Source organism: Staurois parvus, unplaced genomic scaffold, assembly GCF_062004578.1.
Source record: "Staurois parvus isolate SC_StPar_1 unplaced genomic scaffold, SC_StPar_1.0 ptg000081l, whole genome shotgun sequence".
Classification (NCBI taxonomy): domain Eukaryota; kingdom Metazoa; phylum Chordata; class Amphibia; order Anura; family Ranidae; genus Staurois; species Staurois parvus.
The window spans coordinates 7,762,821-7,785,820 of record NW_028317877.1 but is presented as its reverse complement, the minus strand read 5'-3'; the positions used below and the strand labels follow the sequence as shown (position 1 = coordinate 7,785,820).

The window sequence follows — 23,000 nt, the reverse complement described above, 5'->3', positions numbered from 1 at the left end:
CGACCCCAAACACACCAGTAAACGTGCAATATCTTGGTTCCAGACCAACAAGATTGAGGTTATGGAGAGGCCAGCCCAATCCCCGGATCTTAATCCAATAGAAAACTTGTGGGGCGACATTAAAAATGCAGTTTCTCAGGCAAAACCAAGAAATAGAGAAGAATTGTGGAATGTAGTCCAATTGTCCTGGGCTGGAATACCTGTTCACAGGTGCCAAAAGTTGGTTGACTCCATGCAACACAGATGTACAGCAGTTCTCAGAAACAGTGCTTATACAACTAAATATTAATTAAGTGATTCAAAGGAAATCAAAATCTTCAAACATTTTTCAGTTTATATAGTGAATGTTTGAGTTTGTAAAGAAGAATACAATCACTGCTATTTTTTTGAACAGTCTAATATTCACTTTTCTTCATGTTTTGATTTGGAATAGAATGTGTAGTGTTCCCAATGCATTTGGGTGTATGGAAATAAAAGCTATATATATAAAAAATATAAAGAAAAGGAAATAAAAGCTATATATAGTGTGTGTGTGTATTTATATATATATACATATACACACACACACACACACTATATTGCCAAAGTATTGGGACACCTGCCTTTACACGCATATGAACTTTAATGGCATCCCAGTCTTAGTCTGTCTGTAGGGTTGAGTTGGCCCACCCTTTGCAGCTATAACACCTCCTTCAACTCTTCTGGCAAGGCTGTACACAAGGTCTAGGAGTTTGTATATGGGAATGTATGACCATTCTTCCAGAAGCGCATTTGTGAGGTCAGGCACTGATGTTGGACGAGAATGCCTGGCTCGAAGTCTCCGCTTTAATTCATCCCTGTCAGGTTGAGGTCAGGATTGTGTGCAGACCAGTCAAGTTCCTCCACTCCAAACCATCCATGTCTTCATGGACCTTGCTTTTGTGCACTGGACACCCCTCCAAATAATTGGATTCAGGTGTTCCAATCACCTTCATGGCCACAGGTGTATAAAACCAAGCACCTAGGCATGCAGCCTGCTTCTACAAACATTTGTGAAAGAATGGGTTGCTCTCAGGAGCTCAGTGAATTTAAGCATGGTACTGTGATAGGTTACCACCTGTGCAATAAGTCCATCTGTGAAATTTCTTTGCTACTAAATATTCCACGGTCAACTGTTAGTGGTACTATAACAAAGTGGAAGCAACTGGGAACAACAGCAACTCAGCCATGAAGTGGTAGGCCACTAAAATGACAGAGCGAGAGCAGTGCATGCTGAAGCACACAGTGCACAGAAGTCGCCAACTGCCTGCAGAGTCAATAGCTAAAGACCTCCAAACTTCATGTGGTCTTCACATTAGCACAACAACAGTACATGGAGAGCTTCATGGAATGGGTTTCCATGGCCGAGCAGCTGCATCCAAACCTTACATCACCAAGTGCAATGCAAAGTGCTGGATGCAGTGGTGTAAAGCATGCCGTCACTGGACTCTAGAGCAGTGGAGATGTGTTTTCTGGAGTGATAAATCACACCTCTATCTGACAATCTGCTGGACATGTCTTGGTTTGGTGGTTGTCAGGAGAACGGTACTTGCCTGACTGCATTGTGCCAAGTGTAAAGTTTGGTGAAGAGGGGATTTTGGTGTGGGGTTTTTCAAAGGTTGGGTTTGATCTTTTAGTTCCAGTGAAGGCAAGGGAACTGTTAAGGCATTAGCATACCAAGACTTTTTGGACAATTTCATGCTCCTAACTTTGTGGGAACAGTTTGGGGATGGCCCCTTCCTGTTCCAACATGACTGCGCACCAGTGCACAAAGCAAGGTCCATAAAGACATGGATGAGCGAATTTGGGGTGGAGGGACTTGACTGGCCTGTACAGAGTCCTGACCTCAACCAACCAATAGAAAACTTTCAGGATGAATAAGAGAGGAGACTGCGAATCAGGCCTTCTCGATCAACACAAGTGCCTGACCTCACAAATGTGGTTCTGGAAGAATGATCAAACATTCCCATAGACACACTCCTGAACCTCGTGGACAGCCTTCCCAGAAGAGTTGAAGCTGTTATAGCTGCAAAGGGTGTGCCAGCTCAAAATTGAACCATATGGACTTAGACTGGGATGCCACTGAAGTTCAAATACATATAAAGGCAGGCATCCCAATACTTTTGGCAATATATGTATGTATTAGACAAAAAAATGGAAACACTACATGATTTATAGTGAAGTGACACCTAGATAATAGGTGGGAAGCCTAATTTTCGTCATTTACAGTGCATGCTGCCAGTAATACAGAGTCATGTCAGAGCTTACTGAGTTTCAAAGAGGGCAAATTGTTGGTGCCCGCTTAGCTGGTGTCTCTGTGACTGAAGTTGCTAATTTATTTGCCTTGGTCGCTTGGTACAGTATCAAAGGTTATGACGGCATATACAGTTTCCAGGAAAACATTGTCTGATAAGCATAAGCATGGTCGACATTGTCAACTGACCGAAAGAGACAAAAAGACAGGATTGTGACTCGGAGTAGGAAAACAATTGCTGGAAAAGTGTCTTCATGGGACTGAGATTCAGCTCTGCAGTCACTTTTGCAGCAGTTGGTTTCTTATTCCAGGTGTTTCCATTTTCTTTTCTAACCCCTGTGTGTGTATATATATATATATATATATATATATATATATATATATATATATATATATATATATATATATATATATACACACACACACACACACACACACACACACACACACACACATGTAATACTGTGAAAAAATATTTAGGCAGGTGTGACGAAATGCTGTAAAGTAAGAATGCTGTCAAAAAATATATTTTTACATTTTTTATTTCTATCAATTTACAAAATGCAAAGTGAGCGAACAGGAGAAAAATCTAAATCAAATCAATATTTGGTGTGACTACCTTTTGGTTTCAAACCAGTATCAATTCTTCTAGGTACACACAGTGTTTGTGCAAACAGTTTTTGAAGGAACTCAGCAGTTAGGCTGTTCCAAACATCTTGGAGAACTAACCACAAATTTTCTGAAGATGTAGGCTGCCTCAAATCTTTCTGTTTCATCATGTAATCCAAGACACACTCAATGATGTTGAGATCTGGACTCTGTGGGAGCCAAACCAAATTTAAAGTAAACTTGTGCTTTTGCCAAAAAAAATGAACGCTGCTATCAGATATTCTTCAAGCACCATTAGGGCCCACTCAAAATCATGAATTCCTGGTGGGGAGAGTGTAAGCATATTACTTCCAATTAGAGCAATACTGTGCATTTTGACTGAGCAACCTATTACTGAGCTCAAGCTTTGACACATAAGCAATGGGGAGTATACATATGCCTTATTAACCTCCCTAGCGGTCTGATTATGTCCATATTTCTGTGCTCAAAGTGGTAAATTTTTTTGCATGGAAATATGTATTTTTTTTATTGTAGGATTGTAATTTTTAGGAATAATTCACTGAAATCTGTCCGAACAAAGTCTAGTAAACATCCCGGGTATGATAAAATTTTAAAAACTAAATAATAAATTATAATTTAATAAATAATCATAAAAAATAATAACATAATAATAAATTTAATTTAATAATATAATCAAACCAAAAACATTGAAATTTGAAATATAGCGCCAAGTTCGCACATCGCTGAGCAAAGTCGCAAAATAGTTTTCAGTGTCTGATGATGAATCTCCCCACAAATCATTATCACTCAATTCTGCAAGTGGTTCTGATTTACTATCGCTGTTCTCTAGCTGATCTAAAACCGCTTTTGACCTAAAGGGATGCTTTTTGGACGCCATGGACATTTCTCAGTTTCCAGGCAGAAAGAACAGTAAAAATGCAGGCAGGGCACAGGACAAAGCACTCGGGACAAAATGTATGTGAAATGGCTTGATACAGTAATGTTTTACTATGTGATTTTAGTGAATTTAGTGAATGTCACTTTTTGTCATTTTCAAATTTTCCGCCGGTTCTGTCCCCCGTACGTCCCGACGTCGCAGGGGACGGAACCCAGAAAACAGATGCCGGCATCGGCCGGAGGACATTACAGGGGACACTGCAGGAGGGACATCACGGGAGCGCAGGACAAGGTAAGAGAAGAACAGATCCCGGAGCAGCACCGCATGGTAAGCCCGAGTGTAGCTCGGGGTTACCGCTTGTGGTACTGAAACTTTACCCCGAGCTACACTTGGGAATACCGCCAGGGAGGTTAAATACAGACTGTGAAATTCAGTATCTGCACAAAATCTTTGGACAGTTTTAGTGATGCACTGTAACAGTATAGTCTGTTAGGGTCTGCTCTAACACATTACAGCAGCAATTCTCAAACATGGTTCCATGGAACCCGAGGGTTCCTTTAGAGTTTGCTTGGGGTTCCTTCAGCTGTGGCTAATTGATCTCCCCGCCCCGCCCCACCCCATTTAATGTCGCCTGCACAGTTATGGAGCCAATTCCATATAGAAGAGCCAGCTGCATGAAAGCTGCCTTTAAAAGTGGAAATCTGACCACCATTGTTAGGAGAGTTTCTCCTAATGGCCACAAATGTTAGGGACATGTTCCCCACTGACCTCCAATTAATTGATTTTATCAGAGGCTCCCAGAGACCTGAAAATATTTCAAGGGTTCATCTGGGGTAGCAAGGTTCAGAAAGGTTGCCTTACTATGCTTGTTATCTATTGGCTTTTTTAAACTAGGGCATCAGTTTACTTTAACCATTTGCTGGATTCATGTAAAATAAACCCTTTGGAGCTCTCACACTTTTAGCACTCTGTCATTTAAATCATTAGGAAATAGGCACTAATTCTGACATATTCACAGTTAATATCTTACAGGAAACTACAACATGTGAACACAGTGTAATTTTGCATTATTATTTCCCACTGACAATGTAATATCACTATCTTCCATATATTCTATTATCCAACTGGTGCTAAGCGATATTAGAAACTAATGTACTTCAGATAACCACTGCTGGTATAATCAAATTGCTGGCCAATTAGGCTGAACTCAGTACTAAATAATCTCTGCCTAGGGCCAGAAATTTAGCAGTTTCACACTAAATAATATATGAAAGAGTGTTTGATGATGTTGTTAAGAAGTTGCAAGAGTAAATGAGAGTTGCCTACGCTTTAATAAGATGAAAGGCATGCTGTTCAAAATATCTTAGGGATTATTCCTGTTGCATATAGATGTACATTTAACTATATCATAACCAGGTCTGACAAGAAGATAGAACACCTTTTTGAACTGATATCTTAAAGTTGAATTACATTTTGGTGAAAATCATGTTAAATATAGACCATGTTCATATCATTTATGAAGAAAACATACTTTGGGATTACCTGATTTTTACAAGACAGAATGCATTTACCCAATGCAATAGGGTTGATTAACTAAAGTCAAACATGCTGTTTCAATTTGCAAGGTGCGTGTGGTGAAATTTCACTTTGCAAAGAATACCCAAACACATGCAAATAAAATTTAAAAAAAACAGCAATTTTGTTTGCTCGTGCTGAGGGGAGTCAGTAGAGCTTAACCTCATTCACTAAGCTCTGGAGAAAATGCCTTTTCAAAGTACAACTTCCCTGGAAAAGTCTATTTGCCTTTAGTACAATAACCTCAACAACTCTCATTTCATGAGAATTGGTTATGCTGCAAACAGCAAGATAATAATAGTTTTCCCATAAAATCAATATATTGCTGCCAACAAGTATTTCAGTATTTATGTGTTATGATATTGCTGCTTGGGAAAGATAGTGAGAAATGATTACGGAAAACATCAGGCACTTTATTTTAGAAAACCATTAGACATTATTGATTTTAAAACCATTATTGAAGAACAGTGGACAAATGCTTCATAAAGGGCAATAGGAAACTGATGGGCATTTCATCTTTTTTGGCAGTCAACAAAACAATGGTAGGCAACAAAACAATGTGTTCATGAAGTTCATTTAATTTAACTGGCAGATACAAAGCAAAGCATTCAATCAAGTAATTGAAGAAACTGAGAAAAGCATGTATTGCAACAAATGCTAGCTAAGCATCCCCATGTTTGAAGAATTTAATAGCAGTGTGCTAAGGGTTAACAGACAGGTATGGTAATTCCGTGAATGACAAGAGTCTTGTGTGCTGGTGGCTGTTATGTTCTTTCAAATCCTCATTCCTCTGTCCTCATACCCATACTACCGTGATCTTCCGATGCTGTGGGGGGTTACTACAAACAGCTCCACTTGTCATAGGCATCCTTCAAAAGTGCTGATTATGCCTACCCTTTCACACTCCTGTTCCATTCATAGAAGCTGTACTAGTGGTTCCTGTGATGAAAAGCGAATGGAGGAGGCAAACTTTTCTTTCATCTGCTTGTCCTCCATTCATAATAGAATATATTATTTATATACACACACACTATATTTCCAAAAGTATTGGGACACCCCTTCAAATCATTGGATTCTAGTGTTCCAATCACCTTCATGGCCACAGGTGTATAAAATCAAGCATCTAGGCATGCAGACTGCTTCTACAAACATTTGTGAAAGAATGGGTCATTCTCAGGAGCTCAGTGAGTTCAAGCGTGGTACTGTGATAGGTTGCAGCTGTGCAATAAGTCCATCCATGAAATTTCCTTGCTACTAAATATTCCACGGTCAACTGTTAGTGGTATTATAACAAAGTGGAAGCAACTGGGAACAAGAGCAACTCAGCCACAAAGTGGTAGGCCACTAAAATGACAGAGCGGGGTCAGTGCATGCTGAAGCGTACAGTGCGCAGAAGTCACCAACTATTTGCAGAGTCAATAGCTAAAGACCTCCAAACTTTGTACAACCTTCAAATTTGTACAACAGTGCGTAGAGAGCTTCATGGAATGGGTTTCCATGGGCGAGCAGCTGCATCAAATCCTTACATCACCAAGTTCAATGTAAAGTGTTTGATGCAGTGGGGTAAAGCACGCCACCACTGGACTCTAGAGTAGTGGAGACGTGTTCTCTGGATTGATGGAGTTGCCAGGAGAATGGTACTTCCCTGACTGCATTGTGCCAAGTGTAAAATTTGGTGAAGTGGGGATTATCGTGTGGGGTTGCTTTTCAGGGGTTGGGCTTGGCCCCTTAGTTCCAGTGAAGGGAACTCTTAAGGCGTCAGCATACCAAGACATTTTGGGCAATTTCATGCTCCCAAATTTGTGGGAACAGTTTGGGGATGGCCCCTTCCTGTTCTAACATGACTGCGCACCAGTACAAAGCAAGGTCCATAAAGACATGGATGAGCGAGTTTGGGGTGGAAGAACTTGGCTGGCCTGGCTTCAACCCCAAAGAACACCTTCGGGATGAAATAGAGCAGAGACTGCAAGCCAGGCCTTCTCGTCCGACATCAGTGCCTGACCTCACATATGCACTTCTGGACGAATGGTCAAACATTCCCATAGACAAATTCCTAAACCTTGTGGACAGCCTTCCCAGAAGAGTTGAAGCTGTTATAGCTGCAAAGGGCGGGCCAACTTAATATTGAACCCTACGGACTAAGACTGGGATGCCATCAATGTTCATGTGCATGTAAAGGCAATACTTTTGGCAATATAGTGTATATATGTATGTATATATACAGTATCTCACAGAAGTGAGTACACCCCTCACATTTTTGGAAATATTTTATTATATCTTTTCATGTGACAACACTGAAAAAATGACACTTTGCTACGATGTAAAGTAGTGAGTGTACAGCTTGTATAACAGTGTACATTTGCTGTCCCCTCAAATTAACTAAACACACAGCCATTAATGTCTAAACCACTGTTTTGTAAGAGGCTGTGTAGACCCAGACTGGTCAGGGTGCCCATGATGACCCATGTCCACAGCCAAAAATACCTATAATGGGCAAGTGAATATCAGAACTGGACCATGGAGCAATGGAAGAAGATGGCCTGGTCTGAGGAATTCAAGAATGGTTTGAGGAATACAGGAACGAGTTTGAAGTGTTGGCTTTACAGATTCTCTAGAACTCAATCTAATCAAGCACCTGTGGCATGTGTTGGAAAAACAAGTTCAATCCATGGAGGCCCCATTTTGCAACCTACAGGACTTAAAGGATCGGTTACTGATGGCTTGGTCTCAGATACCACAGCAGTCAACATACTGTATATACAATATCTATATATTATATATATATATATATATATATATATATATATATATATATATATATATATATATATATATATATATACACATACATACACATACACACACACACAGTATCTCACAAAAGTGAGTACACCCCTCACATTTTTGTAAATATTTTATTATATCTTTTCATGTGACAACACTGAAGAAATGACACTTTGCTACAATGTAAAGTAGTGAGTGTACAGCTTGTATAACAGTGTAAATTTGCTGTCCCCTCAAAATAAGTCAACACACAGCCATTAATATCTAAACCGCTGGCAACAATCGTGAGTACACCCCTAAGTGAATATGTCTAAATTGGGCCCAATTAGCCATTTCCCCTCTCGGTGTCATGTGACTCCTTAGAGTTACAAGGTCTCAGGTGTCTGAAAAAAAGAATTGTTGCTCTACATAAAGACGGCCTAGGCTATAAGAAGATTGCCAAGACCCTGAAACTGAGCTGCAGCACAGTGGCCAAGACCATACAGTGGTTTAACAGGACAGGTTCCACTCAGAACAGGCCTCACCATGGTCGATCAAAGAAGTTGAGTGCACATGCTCAGCGTCATATCCAGAGGTTGTCTTTGGGAAATAGACGTATGAGTGCTGCCAGCATTGCTGCAGAGGTTGAAGAGGTGGGGGGTCAGCCTGTCAGTGCTCAGAACATACGCCGCACACTGCATCAAATTGGTCTGCATGGCTGTCATCCCAGAAGGAAGCCTCTTCTACAGATGATGCACAAGAAAGCCCGCAAGCAGTTTGCTGAAGACAAGCAGACTAAGGACATGGGATACTGGAACCATGTCCTGTGGTCTGATAAGACCAAGATAAACTTATTTGGTTCAGACGGTGTCAAGCGTGCGTGGCAGCAACCAAGTGAAGAGTACAAAGACAAGTGTGTTGTGCCTACAGTCAAGCATGGTGGTGGGAGCAGGGGCGTATTTGCCATGAGGCTAACAAGGAGTTTGCCTAGGGCGGCACTTGTCAGGGGGGCGGCGGTGATGCCACCCCCCCCTTTCCCATAGAAGGGACACTTCCATGGGAAAGGGACAGGGGCTGCTGTACCTTACTTGTGTCCGCGACTCTGGTCCACGGGGCGCTGCTGGAGGAGGGGTGGAGAGGGTGTCCGTCCAGTGTCTTCATCTCCCTGAATCATGATCGTGATGTGGGTGGGATGACATGCCGCCCCTCTCATCTGGCCACGCTGCCGGGATCACTGGGCAGTCTGTCCCTCCCTTTGCAAGCTCCACCTCCTCGCTGGTGATTGGCCGCCGGATATGTAGCCCAGGAAAGGCACACAGGCGGCCGATCACCAGTGACGAGGCAGCACGAAGATCGAAGACGATCAAGTGAGGGACCAGCCAGAGCCAGTGAAGAGGAGGAGAGCGGTCAGAGAAGGAAGACAGCTAATCGGTAAGGTAAATGTCTGTGCAGCTGGGATCTGGGCAGAGCAGATGGTGCTTCTGCAGTCAGGTATGCTGGCTGTGGATGGGAGAGTGAGGGAGCCCTGGCTGGAGCAGAGGTCAGCACAGCAATGCAAGCATCATTTACGTCCGTGGGAGGAATAGTGCCCCATCATTGGTGTCACTGACCAATGATGGGGCACTATTCCTCCCACTGACACCAATAATGGGGCACTATTCCTCCCACTGACACCAATGAGGGGGCACTATTCCTCCCACTGACACCAATGAGGGGGCACTATTCCTCCCACTGACACCAATGAGGGGGCACTATTCCTCCCACTGACACCAATGAGGGGGCACTATTCCTCCCACTGACACCAATGATGGGGCACTATTCCTCCCACTGACACCAATGATGGGGCACTATTCCTCCCACTGACACCAATGATGGGGCACTATTCCTCCCACTGACACCAATGATGGGGCACTATTCCTCCCACTGACACCAATGAGGGGGCACTATTCCTCCCACTGACACCAATGAGGGGGCACTATTCCTCCCACTGACACCAATGAGGGGGCACTATTCCTCCCACTGACACCAATGAGGGGGCACTTTTCCTCCCACTGACACCAATGAGGGGGCACTTTTCCTCCCACTGACACCAATGAGGGGACACTTTTCCTCCCACTGACACCAATGATGAGACATTTTCTACTCCCACTGACAACAATGATGGGGCACTATTCCTTCCACTGACACTAATACAGGGAGAACTATTCCTCCCACTTACACCAATGATGGGGCACTATTCCTCCCACTGACACCAATGATGGGGCACTATTCCTCCCACTGACACCAATGATGGGGCACTTTTCCTCCCACTGACACCAATGATGGGGCACTATTCCTCCCACTGACACCAATGATGGGGCACTATTCCTCCCACTAACACCAATGATGGGGCACTATTCCTCCAACTGACACCAATGATGGGGCACTACTTCTCCCACACTTACACTAATGATGGGGCACCATCATTGGTGTCAGTGGGAGGAATAGTGCCCCAACATTGGTGTCAGTGGGCGGAGCAATAATAGGAAGAGGTGGAGTCTAAAGAGGACGTTTACAGATGAAGGGGTGGAGGAAGGTTTGGGACAAATTTAGATGCGGGAGTGCCCAATTTTAGTCTTGCCTAGGGCAGCACAAAACCAAAATACACCACTGGGTGGGAGTGTCATGGTCTGGGGCTGCATGAGTGCTGCCATCACTGGGGATCTACAGTTCATTGAGGGAACCAAGAATGCCAACAGGTACTGTGATATACTGAAGCAGAGCATGATCCCCTCCCTTCGGAGAATGGGCTGCAGGGCAGTATTCCAACATGACGACCCCAAACACACCTCCATGATGACCACTGCCTTGCTAAAAAAGCTGAGGGTAAAGGTGATGGACTGGCAAAGCATGTCTCCAAACCTAAACCCTATTGAGCATCTGTGGGACATCCTCAAATGGAAGGTAGAGAAGCGCAAGATCTCAAACATCCACCAGCTCTGTGATGTTGTCATGAAGGAGTGCAAAACAATGGTGGCCACACAAAATATTGACACTTTGGGCCCAATTTGGACATTTTCACTTAGGGGTGTACTCACTTGTGTTGCCAGTGGTTTAGACATTAATGGCTGTGGGTTGAGTTATTTTGAGAGGACAGAAAATGTACACTGTTATACAAGCTGTACACTCACTAATTTACATTGTAGCAAAGTGTAATTTCTTCAGTGTTGTCACATGAAAAGATATAATGAAATATTTACAAAAATGTGAGGGGTGTACTCACTTCTGTGAGATACTGGCCACTTTATTAGATACACCTGATCAGTTGCTTAGTAACACAAATTGCTAATCATCCAATCACATGACAAATCAGAATAGGAAAGGGATTTAACCTCCCTGGCGGTATTCCCGAGTGTAGCTCGGGGTAAAATTTCAGTACCAAGAGTGGTAACCCCGAGCTACACTCGAGCTTACCATGCAGCATTGCTCAGGGAGTCCCTGCAGCGCTTACCTTGTCCTTCGCTCCCGCGATGTGTCCCCTGCAGCATCCTCAGCCATCTCCTCCAGCCGATGCCGGCATCCGGCTTCCGTGTTCCTGTCCCTGTGACGTTGGGACGTACGGGCGCCGGAACCGGTGGCAAATTTGAAATTTTTAAAAAATGTCATTTTTTTAAAAATGATTATTATATAGTAAAACATTGCTGTTTCAATGCATTTCACATATATTTTGTCCCTACTGCTTTGGCCTGTGCCCTGCCTGCATTTTGTCTGTTCTTTCTGCCTGGAAACTTAGAAAAGTCCATGGTGTCCAAAAAGCATCCCTTTATGTCAAAAGCGGTTTTAGACCAGCTAGAGAACAGCGATAGTAAATTAGAACCACTTGCAGAATTGAGTGATAATGATTTGTGGGGAAATTCGTCATCATACACTGAAAACGATGTGCGAATTTGCCTCTGTATTTCAAATTTCAGCGTTTTTGGTTTGATTATATTATTTAATTAAATTTATTATTATTTTTTATGATTATTAATTAAATTATAATTTATGATTTCGTGTTTCAAGTTTTATCATATCCAGAATGTTTACTAGACTCTTGTTCGGACAGATTTCAGTGAGTTATTCCTAAAAATTACAGTCTACAATAAAAAAACTACATATTTCCATGCAAAAAAATGGTACCGCTTTCAGCACCAAAAATCGGAAATAATCATACCGCCAGGGAGGTTAAGCAACTTTGAACATGGATTGAACAAAAAAAAGATCCGATTCCCTCATCCACACACTCGAAGTGAATGGGAGAAATTGCTCCCACAGTACTATTGCACCATGCTATTATATTAGCCAGTCAGCCAATGAGAAGAGAAAGGGGGTGGGGCGGGGCCAAGCCGCGGCTCCATTGCAAGCAGCTTGCTATGGGGGCACCTGACAGGAGTGAGAAGCCAGAAGAGCCTGCGAGGGGCCCGAGATGAGGAGGATCCAGGCTGCTCTGTGCAAAACCACTGCGCACAGTAGGAAAGTATAGCATGTTTGTTATTTTCCACCAAAAAAAAAAATGAACCTTTAGAACTGCTTTAAGGATGTCATCTTGTGACAGCATCATGGAGATTTGATAACGTGATGAGTAAAACTAGCTATATTTTCTTTTTTTTTGTATTCAACAATGCATGTAAGAGAAAAAAGGTCACAAAATACTAAGATCCAGCTGATAATTACATTTGGACTCTTACACCAAAACAAGTAAGTAAATCTAGCCATGACATACCCCTTGTTCATCAAGTTTGAGCAGCTGCTCTGGGACCTTTGGGGAGTTCAGAGCTTGTCGAAGGCACTGCACATTAAGCTCTGGTATGACATATTCAAGGACTTCTTTGTGAGGAAGGCCACGTGCTGAACCATGCCTCGCTGTTGATGGTACTGCATCTTCTAAAACTGCCCCCCGGAGAGTTGTAAGCTGTGAAGATGATGGGATGTGTATAGCAGAAATGTTAGTATCGGTAAATCACTGAACATTTTTTATGAATATGTTAGTTTATAGACTGTACTGGTTGGGAAGCTTGGCCTAAGCCAGTTGACTAAAAGATGGTATGTATTCATTCATGAATATTACATGACTCAAGGCAATCCGTGATACAGTTTAAGAATTTTAGCAATGCATTTAGAAATATACAGCATACAAATGTACTAAGTAATAGACATAATATAGGCCATGTAACACTCTACCTAATAACATGAGCCACCCCTAGCTTCATCTCAAAAGCAACGGTTTATACACTTCTAGTTCCTCATCAGCAGAAAACATCATAAGAACATACAGTGCAATTACTCATTTGCTTGTATTTATCATAGTTACATAGTTAGTCTGGCTGAAAAAAGACAAAAGTCCATCTAGTTATCAATGCCACACGTTTTGATTACACACCCTGTCTTTTTTAATCAATTTATTTATTCTGTGCTCCATTGGTGAGAACTTCCCTCACTTCGTGTGCCATAGGCACAACAGGTAGCTAAAGGAAATCAGAGCAAAAATCCCCACTTCAACAGTTTTCACAGGTATCTCCACAGGGAGATTAACCTTACCTCTTTTCAGATGACAACCAAAAAAATGTGCATTTCTAATTTATTTTTGCCTCAAAAACAATAGTCATCAGTACAATTAGAGAAGGTGAATTGCCCCAATGCGGGCATAAACAGAAAGTTCAAACTCTTCCATGCTCCATCCATAACTAAAAAAAATGACTTCAGATACAGACCATGAACAAACATTTATAAGCTGAAGCCTTTAGACACAATATGAATATATATATTTATATAGTGTTTGTGTGTGTGCATACTGGAAAAGACACTGTGGGAACACACATACATTTAGAAACAAGTTGGAAACAACAAACTCCGAACACAACCTGGAACCATAATAAACTGACCATATGCAGTCTAACTGATCTGCAGGTTAAATCAGGTTAATTACTTTTTGGTTGTAGTGGAGATTACTGTATCCTCATAAGTGATCAAGCTTTAAACCACTCCTCCTTAGACGGGACAGTTGTCTTCTCATGCTTAAATGTATTCAGACACAATCAATTTTCATATCATTTGTAAAAACTGTATAGTTTTAGGAAGATGGGGTAACAGGGTTTGTTTTGGAACTACAACTAAATTTTACTTTTGGTACATATTTATAACATATGTAGATTTTAGTTGTATGTAAGCTCCACTGAATTGTGAATATTGTTATTACTGGTTATGGTATTTTACATTTACATGGGATATACCTGAATGTACACGCAACCATATCATTAAAAAACCTTGCACGTTGATTAAATAAGTGTATTTATTGAGCATTTAGTTACAGTTTTCCAGAGATCAGTCCAGCCTTCCAACAACTTATGTGTGGATAATCAGTTTCCCTTTTAATTACACAGGAGTGTAATATATGAGAAGAAATGTTGTGAAAACAAGAGGCAAGTTTCCAGGAGGCTTAGAAAGGTCTTTGTCCTTGATTAGAAAAGCTATACTGTGCTAATTTGCAAGTAATTAAACTGCTTGTTTTAAAGATCGTTATTTTGTTCTCTGATTTTAGTCTAAGTATATAAGGTGGATGAAACAGTTATGTACTTTGGAGCAGTTATAAGAGGTCCCTCAAGTGAAACCAGTTGGATTGTACTAGTGTATTTACGAAGTATGAGCAAATGTATCTGGGTTCAATTTGCAAAGAATTGCATGAATCTTACTTAAAAGTTTGAACGTTTATTATTTAATTTTGCAATTTTTATGACTATTAAGCATGGCATTGTGAAACAAAAGGCACTGGAAGTCGGGCACTGCCAAAAAGGAACATGTACCCATGCCAAAATTAAAAAATTAAAAAAAAACCCTCCCCCTACATAGAATTGCCAGCTCTCATTAACAACTCCAACATACACTGCCAATATGACTGCTGTGAGCCCACTCTTTTATAGAAAGGGGACAGAATTATCTGTTCTTTCAAATAATTAGCTTCTTTGACTCGGCTGAACAATGACAAAGGCTATTTGCTGCATTATAGTTTGTACCATAATTCTGGTGATGAACTAAAATGTTTTTCACCAAAAGTTCAAGATTCATGAACTTCACAAATCCCTAGGGCTTGCCATGGGCCAAGGTGGTGTCTAACCAGAACCTACCCCCTAGCATTTACCATGTTCTTATATGGTTAGTCAATACATTCATCCCTCTGATGAAGTGCCATTGCACGAAAGGCCTCAGGAGGAACCAGACAGCATGTGACATCACGGCCGCCGGAGCTAGGAGGAAACCCGGTGGCCATTTTAACTGAGGGTAATTTTATATGGATGTTATTATACCCTGCTCAATTTACTGTCTTTCAATAAAAGTTCACTGAACCTACTACACTATGGGCACCTGTTTTGTGGCTCCTTCATGGCGCTATTAAGCCTACAGGTTACCCCAGAGCTACAAGTGTGACCAGAGGAAAAGGAGCCCTGTACTCAGGCTGAGCACCTAATCCATCTTTAAGGGGACCTCTGGATTCAGCAGATTTCTTTACTATTCCCAACGACTTGATGACTGCACCATAGAGGAAAAGTTCACCTGAATATCCTGCTTACCTTGAGGGTTTATATTATATGCGCATTATCCATGCGCTTCCGGTGAGTGCGCACTTTAACTATTGGTTGGAGTCACAAGTCAATCTGCTGCCGATTATATCCTGGGATTTATATTTATTTATTTATTTACATGTGAACTTTACATGTGGACATTCATTTTATTATATATTTTGGACAGCCTATTATTGATTACTATTTATTATAAATTCTATATATATATTTTTTACCAATATTTATCCTTTAGCGCTACACCTTTATCTTGTTATTTATATTGAAGGGTTTTTTTTTGTTACCTTTTGGTGTTTTAGCAGCTGTTTTAGGAGTGCTCACTATCTTTTTATTATACAAGTAATTTGCCCATATCTGGATAGTTGAAAGAAACTCACAAAGGCAGAGGAAGCTTCTCATTTACCATTGTTATCTTTGTATTATTTGTCAAGGGATACATTCTTTTAAATTAAATTTAAAAAGTTGTGAAGTAGTTCATACGAAATAGGTTTAGAGACATTGAGTACGGTAGTGTGATTTTATAAGGAATAAAATTGGTCCAACCCTCCTGGTTGCCAATTTGTTCCCTGCACCTTTCCCTAAGTCAGTGTTTCTCAACTCCAGTCCTCATGGACCCCCAACAGGTCATGTTTTCAGGATTTCCATTATTTTGCACAGGTGATTTGATCAGTTTCACTGCCTTAGTAATTACCAGAGCTGTTTCATCTGAGGGAAATCCTGAAAACATGACCTGTTGGGGGTCCATGAGGACTGGAGTTGAGAAACACTGCCCTAAGTGGACATATTTTTCTGTAACACATTTCCAAATTGCTCCCTGTTTTGTGAAGAGTACGTTTTCTTTTAGTGCTGCACGAATTTGAATATATAACTTACAACCCAACTCCTGGAAAAAGTACAGCTCTTTCATTGTAGTGAGATGCCCCACACTGCAAGGGTTAAATGTTTGTTTATGTCTAGAGGATGGGAAGAACAATTTTACTTATCTGATCCTCTGTTCCCTTGGCAGATGGTACTCCCCGATGCTCTGGAAGTGGACCTTGTCGTCCTAACATCCAATTCAGGGAAATGCAGAGGGCATCTGAACACCAGACCTTAGTGAGAGACGAGGCTGCGGGGACCAGTCTTGCAGCATGGAGGATAAGGTAAGTAAAACTGCTTTTCCTGATCCCCTAGAGGTAAACGAGCATTTGACCCTTGCAGTGGGAGGATTTTTAGTTAGTTAGGCTTTAAATGTATGGGCTACAGAAGCCACCAGCGTATTTCTAGAATTGTTATTAAAGATATATAATTTCATATAACCTATACTGTTTAGGACTGTTTCTACTTTATGTCATTTTACTGTCCTGTAACTTCTAATTGCATACGTTTATGTTCCATAACATGCATCAGACATCTTCTTACTCATACAGTACATTGTCATTGGTTAGTCTCAAGTATCATCATACATCAGCCTGAAGGTTTAGTATCGGTAAAGCTGTTTTTGCTTAGACTCAGATTTACCGTTTATCAAAAAAAGTGTTTTACATGTTTACTGCTGATCAGTCTCAAACGGTAAATTATGAAAGATAAGTACATAGTTACAACAAAGGCATGTTGTAAGTAAGGCACTAAGGAAAGACACATTTGGAGTCTGAAAGGCCCAGATAGGGAGCAAAATTGGATATTATATTGATATTAGCCTTGTTGCCAATAAAAAGGAATCAGTTATCCTCCTTAGTCATCCATTTCTTATTCAAAATGTCAAACTATTGCACATCATTGTCATCTTCTGCTGCTGGTGGCCATGACACAAAGACCTTTTCTGTCAAAGAATTGTACCTTTTTCTCATCTAATGAAATTTTTAAAGGGAGCAAAAAGGGAGTTAAAGACTCCTGGGGCCTCACCAAAATGTCAAAAATGTAATGGATGCACTATGACATCTCTAGTAGGCTTTTGATCCCCAGGGTACAACTTCTATATAGTGATTGGGCTTTCCAGGGACTGCTTTAAGTAGATGTGGGCTTCAACAACACTCAGCCCTCAGGTATGACCTACATGTGGCAGCTGAAAAAAAAGACAGGACACCTAAGTAAATCCACAAATTACAAGTAAGGCAGTATTCAAATGGCTGCAGACCCAGGTAATGTAGGTGGCAAAAGTCATAACAGGCAGACAGCTGAGGCAGGAGAAAGATAAACAGAAGTAGTTTAGGAGTGAGCAACGTCCCTTTAGCAGTAGTAGTAGTTACAGGGCTGAGCTCCACAAGTATAAGCCAGTTACAACAGCCCAAAGGTTACGCAGCTAAGAAAAGTCCTTTGCAGTAGCAGAACTTGGACAAGCTCTTCAGAACACTAGCCAGTGTTCCCTTTTTTTCAGACCCATGCTGACTATCAAATCCCAGGGAAGGTAGTAAGCACACAGCGTCCCCAAGTTCCTCAATGTCAGTACTCACAAGGCCCAAGGATAGAATGGTTGCCTTCTTCCAATATTTCCAGCGAAACCCTCCAATGATACATGACAGAACTTTGGCAGAGAACTACCTTCAGTCAGCTTTCTGCAAAACCAGGGTCACTCTCTCCAGCTTCAGGCCCTCAGGTCGACCCACCTGAGGCCACCATGAGGCAGCATGCACTAGGCGAGGCATGCTGCCTCCAACCTGGATTGGTGCAATCCACTCCCAACACTGAACCCATGTGCTCTCAGAATACAAATACCATTACCCCAGAATGCAATGGGACTGCCTTCTCCTGCAATTGGCCAAGGCTGCATCCATATTTATGCTGTTCCTTTGCCTAGCCCCTGCCCATGTTCTGGAAGGCTCTCATAGCTTCCTAAAGGAGGGCAGAACTAAGAAAAACTCCAATAGAACCAGAGCAGAATGAGCAGACCTAACTAATCAGTCATAGCACTCTGTTAAACAGAATGCCACACTGAATTTATCGGACAGCCTCTCTGGTAAGTAGAGAAACACAGCTATGCTTAACCTAACTATACACATCCTAGCACCTGACTAGGAGGGTGCTACATATCAAACAAGTTTGCAGAACACACACAGGTACAGATAAAAAAGCTGTGATGAAGACAATCCACACAACGGAACAGAAGTCTAATGGAAGAGAAAGTTGCAACACGATGTGAAATGCAGGATAGCAGGTAATGGAAAAGTTTAAAGAGAAATAGTGCATTGGTGAAACCATACCCAGAAAGATACATATCACAAGATGAAATTGAACTCCAGGCAAACAGCTAAATATACAGTGCATGGGTATTAATACAGGGATTTCAAATATGGCCCCCACGCCGGAAGTGATGTCACCGCGCACCTGGAAATCCTCCTTGCATACCGACGCGTTGCGTCACACTGGACACGCGACTTCCTCAGGGTACGCGAGGAGGATTTCTGGGTGCGCGGTGATGTCACTTCCGGCGTGGGGGCCATATTTGAAATCCCTGTATTAATACCCATGCAATGCATTTATAGCATGAGGTATAGAGCCATGTGAAAGGAGAATATACATGTGAGTGGGCACATTTTATATTGGTTTTATTCAAATAAATTGCAGTTTTACACTATGGAGGCTCTTTATTTGTATATGATCCGGAGAGGAGGTTGCTGACAGAGTGGTACATGCAAGGACTGGAGGACTCTGGAGAGGATCCTGTTACCTATCAGAGGGGTTTACATCCTAAGCGAGCTGACCCTGTAGGGTCGATTTAAGGAGGTGAGGGGCCACTTTAGCCACCTAAGGATTTGCACAGTGTGAACACCTAGCATCACCTGCATGAATATTGTGTTTGGATCACGGTATATGGACATTTTATATTGTGCGTTTGCATATATCACATTTGAGCGACTTTAGATTTATTGAGTTTTGGCATACCACTTTGGCACTTTTATTATTCCCGCAGGGAATACACGTGTTGCAATTTATAGAAGTTTTACCCCTTTGCACATTGGGGGGTTGTTTGCACTAATTTATATTATTTATTTATTCTGTTTATGCATTTATATTATTTTTTGCGCTGTACTGTTTATATATATTATTTATTGACTCACATTGGTAAGAGGTTAGTGTCAGCAGCTATAGTGATAGGGCCCCATTTTAGCGCAGGAGGTTTTTTCTATCAAATAATTATTTTACTCACTGAACTGCACCTCAATTTATAACATTTGTGTCATGTGTTTTTCTGGATTTTGGTTGATATTCTGTCTCTATCATTTAAAATACACCTATGATAAAAAAAATTATAGACCCTTAATTTCTTTGTAAGTGTGCAAACTTACAAAATCTTAAGGAGTTCAAATAATTATTTTCCCCCACTGTATACGTCTGATCTGCCTGCCTGATGACCTGAATGCTCTCTACTGCAGCTTAGCAACACAGCTATGTCATCCAGCTGTCCCCAGATTGTGACTGGACAGTAAAAGGCAGCAAGAGAATAAATAGGCCACTTATCTGAACTCTACTCATGTCAGTATTCTCCTTGTTAGCACATGTGCAAATAAGACACCTGACTGACCCAAGTGCTGCCCCTCCCTTTCCCTGTCTAAATGCTCTTGTACAGGAAATTACAGGAGACACAGTTAAAGTCAAATTTTGGTATTTGGTTTATACTAGCTGCATTTAAAAATACAACTCATGTTTTTGAAACAATACAAAATTGATTTCACTGGCATTTGTTTAATGGCTACATTAGCTTTTGTTATACAGGCTTTTCTTCCTTTATTTCACCTAATACTCCTGTGAAGAACACACTTCTTGTCCCTTCAGATCTGCACATTTTTCTCCACTATGTCTAAGGACAGCCTTGGCTGTCACATAGGCTGGACTCCAGACACTTCTGCCTTTGGTCTTCTTTATTTAAATGGTGGGTTGATGGAACTAGTAGTTCACACAATAAAGATAAGCTTCTTTGTGCTTTCTATTAAACACATAAGAAGCATCAAGGACACTGCACTTCTGGCAAGATTAACAAGTATATAAAAAGTGAAAACTAATGCAATCACCATACCTATGTATTTCTAATAAAACCTTCCAGTTTTATTAGAAAATGTGGGTGTTCAAAATAATAATGAGACTTGTTTCATAAAAAACAATATTAACAGTTATGATACCAGAAATATGCCCACAGGTTCAAACCCTACAGAGAAATGCCTAGTAAAATTATAACCAGTAAGATGATACCCAACAGAAGCTGAACCTATGAAGAAGTTATATCTAAGAATAATAAAACCTATGGAGAAACATTCAGTAGAAATTAAATCCACAAAGGTAAGTTCCTCCAGAGTGAGAACCTATAGAGCAATGTCCAGCAACATTGCAAGCTACAATACAGAATTGTGTGATGCCCAGTGGAAACTCATCCCACATGATAAGTCCTATATACTTTTAAGCAGGGGTCAGCGAACTGTTGATCATGATCCATCTAGTGGTGGGCAAACTGTGCCCCTGCCTTGCTGACACTCCATCTGAAGTGCTCCTCCCCCACCTACCCCAACCTGCAGAGCGGCACAGGGAAGCAACCTGCCTAAGTGTGTTGTGCTAATCCCTGTCAGCCCTCCTCTCCTGTGCCTTGCAGATGCTTGTATGTGACATCGCATGGGATGTACAAGAGAGGAGGGTCGGCGGGGATTAGCTCCTTGTTAGCTGCCCTGTTGACGCTTGTCCTCTCCCCTGCTGATGCCTCTCTACCCTGCTGACACCTTTAATCTCCCTTACAAACTACTGATCTCTTTACTCTGCCCTGCAAACTAATGACCTCTGTACAGTGACGTATAAGGTGGATTTCACTTGACATAGGGGTTTTGTACACAAAAATGTTGTGATTCCTACCTCCACCTGATCACGAGTTCCTGCATGCCAGCTGAAGAGAATTTCTGCTATCTATCCACGTGTATTGATGTTGTTGCACTTTTAGCTTGGATTTCCTCCCTGTTCTAATGAAAATGTATTTACAGTATATGATGCTTATAGCAGAGAATTTGCCTTTGTCTATACAGAGGAACTGTGGAGAGATCCTGTGCATGTACTACAACTTACTGTTATGTCTTTACATGAAACTTGAAAAGTTAGCTGTGTGGTGTGTTGCCTATTATTTATTCAGACCCCTGTACTCTGCCTTGATATCCCCTATAATCTCGCCATAAACTGCTGACCTCTGTACTCTGTCTTACAAACTACTGACTTCTGTACACTGCCCTACAAGCTACAGACCCCATGTACTCTACCCTACAAACTACTGGCCTTTGTGCGTTGCCCTACATACTCATGACCCCTGTACTGAGCTCTAGAAACTGTTAACTCCTGTATACTGCCTTAAATACTAATGATCCCTGTACACTGCAATACATTCTACTGGCCTCTCTACACTGCTTTACATACTACTTACATTGACCAGAACTCAACCTAGCCAGTTGGGCCAGAACTCAAACTAGACAGCCAAGCCAGAATTGAGACCAGCCAGGTCTGAAATTAATGAAGCATGTCAGCCTGCACTACCAGAAGTCCTGCAACAAACTTGTGGTGTGACCAATGACTCTCCATACATGAAAAAAAATGTGAATGCAAGATTCCTTACTAAAGTTGACTTTTACGGTAGGCCAAGTTTATATTTTTTACAGTAACATTTGTTGTATTATAGTTTTCTATGTTTTATTCATGCCGTCCTTACTTTTATGGGGGCCTTGCTAGTTCATTTCTTTTTATTAAAAAAAATGGCCTTTTACCTTGGTAATCTTTGATGACTTCTATGTTGTTCAGTCAATTATCCACCTCTTAAAGGTTGCCTACCCCTGCTCTAAAGGGTACCATAAGCCTACTAGGAACTTCCAAAGAATGCCTCGGGGTCAGTGTTGCCAACCGTATTTTTACTGGCAGCCAGTAAAATATGGTCACTTTTCTCCTGCTAGTGACAGGAAACAGTTGCCAGTTAAAAATATGACGTTCGGTTCGGACCAGACCATCCGAGTGCCTGTTACAGTGTGTTTGGGTGGCACTGGTGGGGGGCAGGTCTGGCAGAGGTGGTGCCTGAGCATGCCATTTTATGTCATGGTGCAAGGGAACCAAGCAAAACAGCTGAAGCCTCGTGTGTGGGTCTGCGGGATGGGAGCAAAACAAACCGGGAATGGTGCTGTTTGGACTGGAGTGGACTGAAGGGGCCACCTGGTGTGGAAAGAGACTACCACTGTGACTCTGGAGGGGACACGGCATGTTGGTGAGGTGTCATCATCATCTGTGCTGCTGTACACTGCTGTCAGTATCACTGTGAGTCAATTTCATGTGTGTGTGACTGCCCATTCTAATTTATTGC

The 23,000-nt window shown here is 41.6% G+C and overlaps 1 protein-coding gene across 2 annotated transcripts in view; it reads right to left on the bottom strand.

Moving 5' to 3' along the window:
- The window catches only part of SIPA1L2 (signal induced proliferation associated 1 like 2), a 314,324-nt gene that overhangs the window by 198,270 nt on the left and 93,054 nt on the right, over nucleotides 1–23,000 (bottom strand). For both annotated transcript variants that reach the window (XM_089669771.1, XM_089669772.1), the window contains exon 4: nucleotides 12,859–13,047. In XM_089669771.1, coding sequence (XP_089525897.1) covers nucleotides 12,859–13,047 — 189 coding nt within the window. The remainder of the gene's footprint in view (nucleotides 1–12,858; nucleotides 13,048–23,000) is intronic.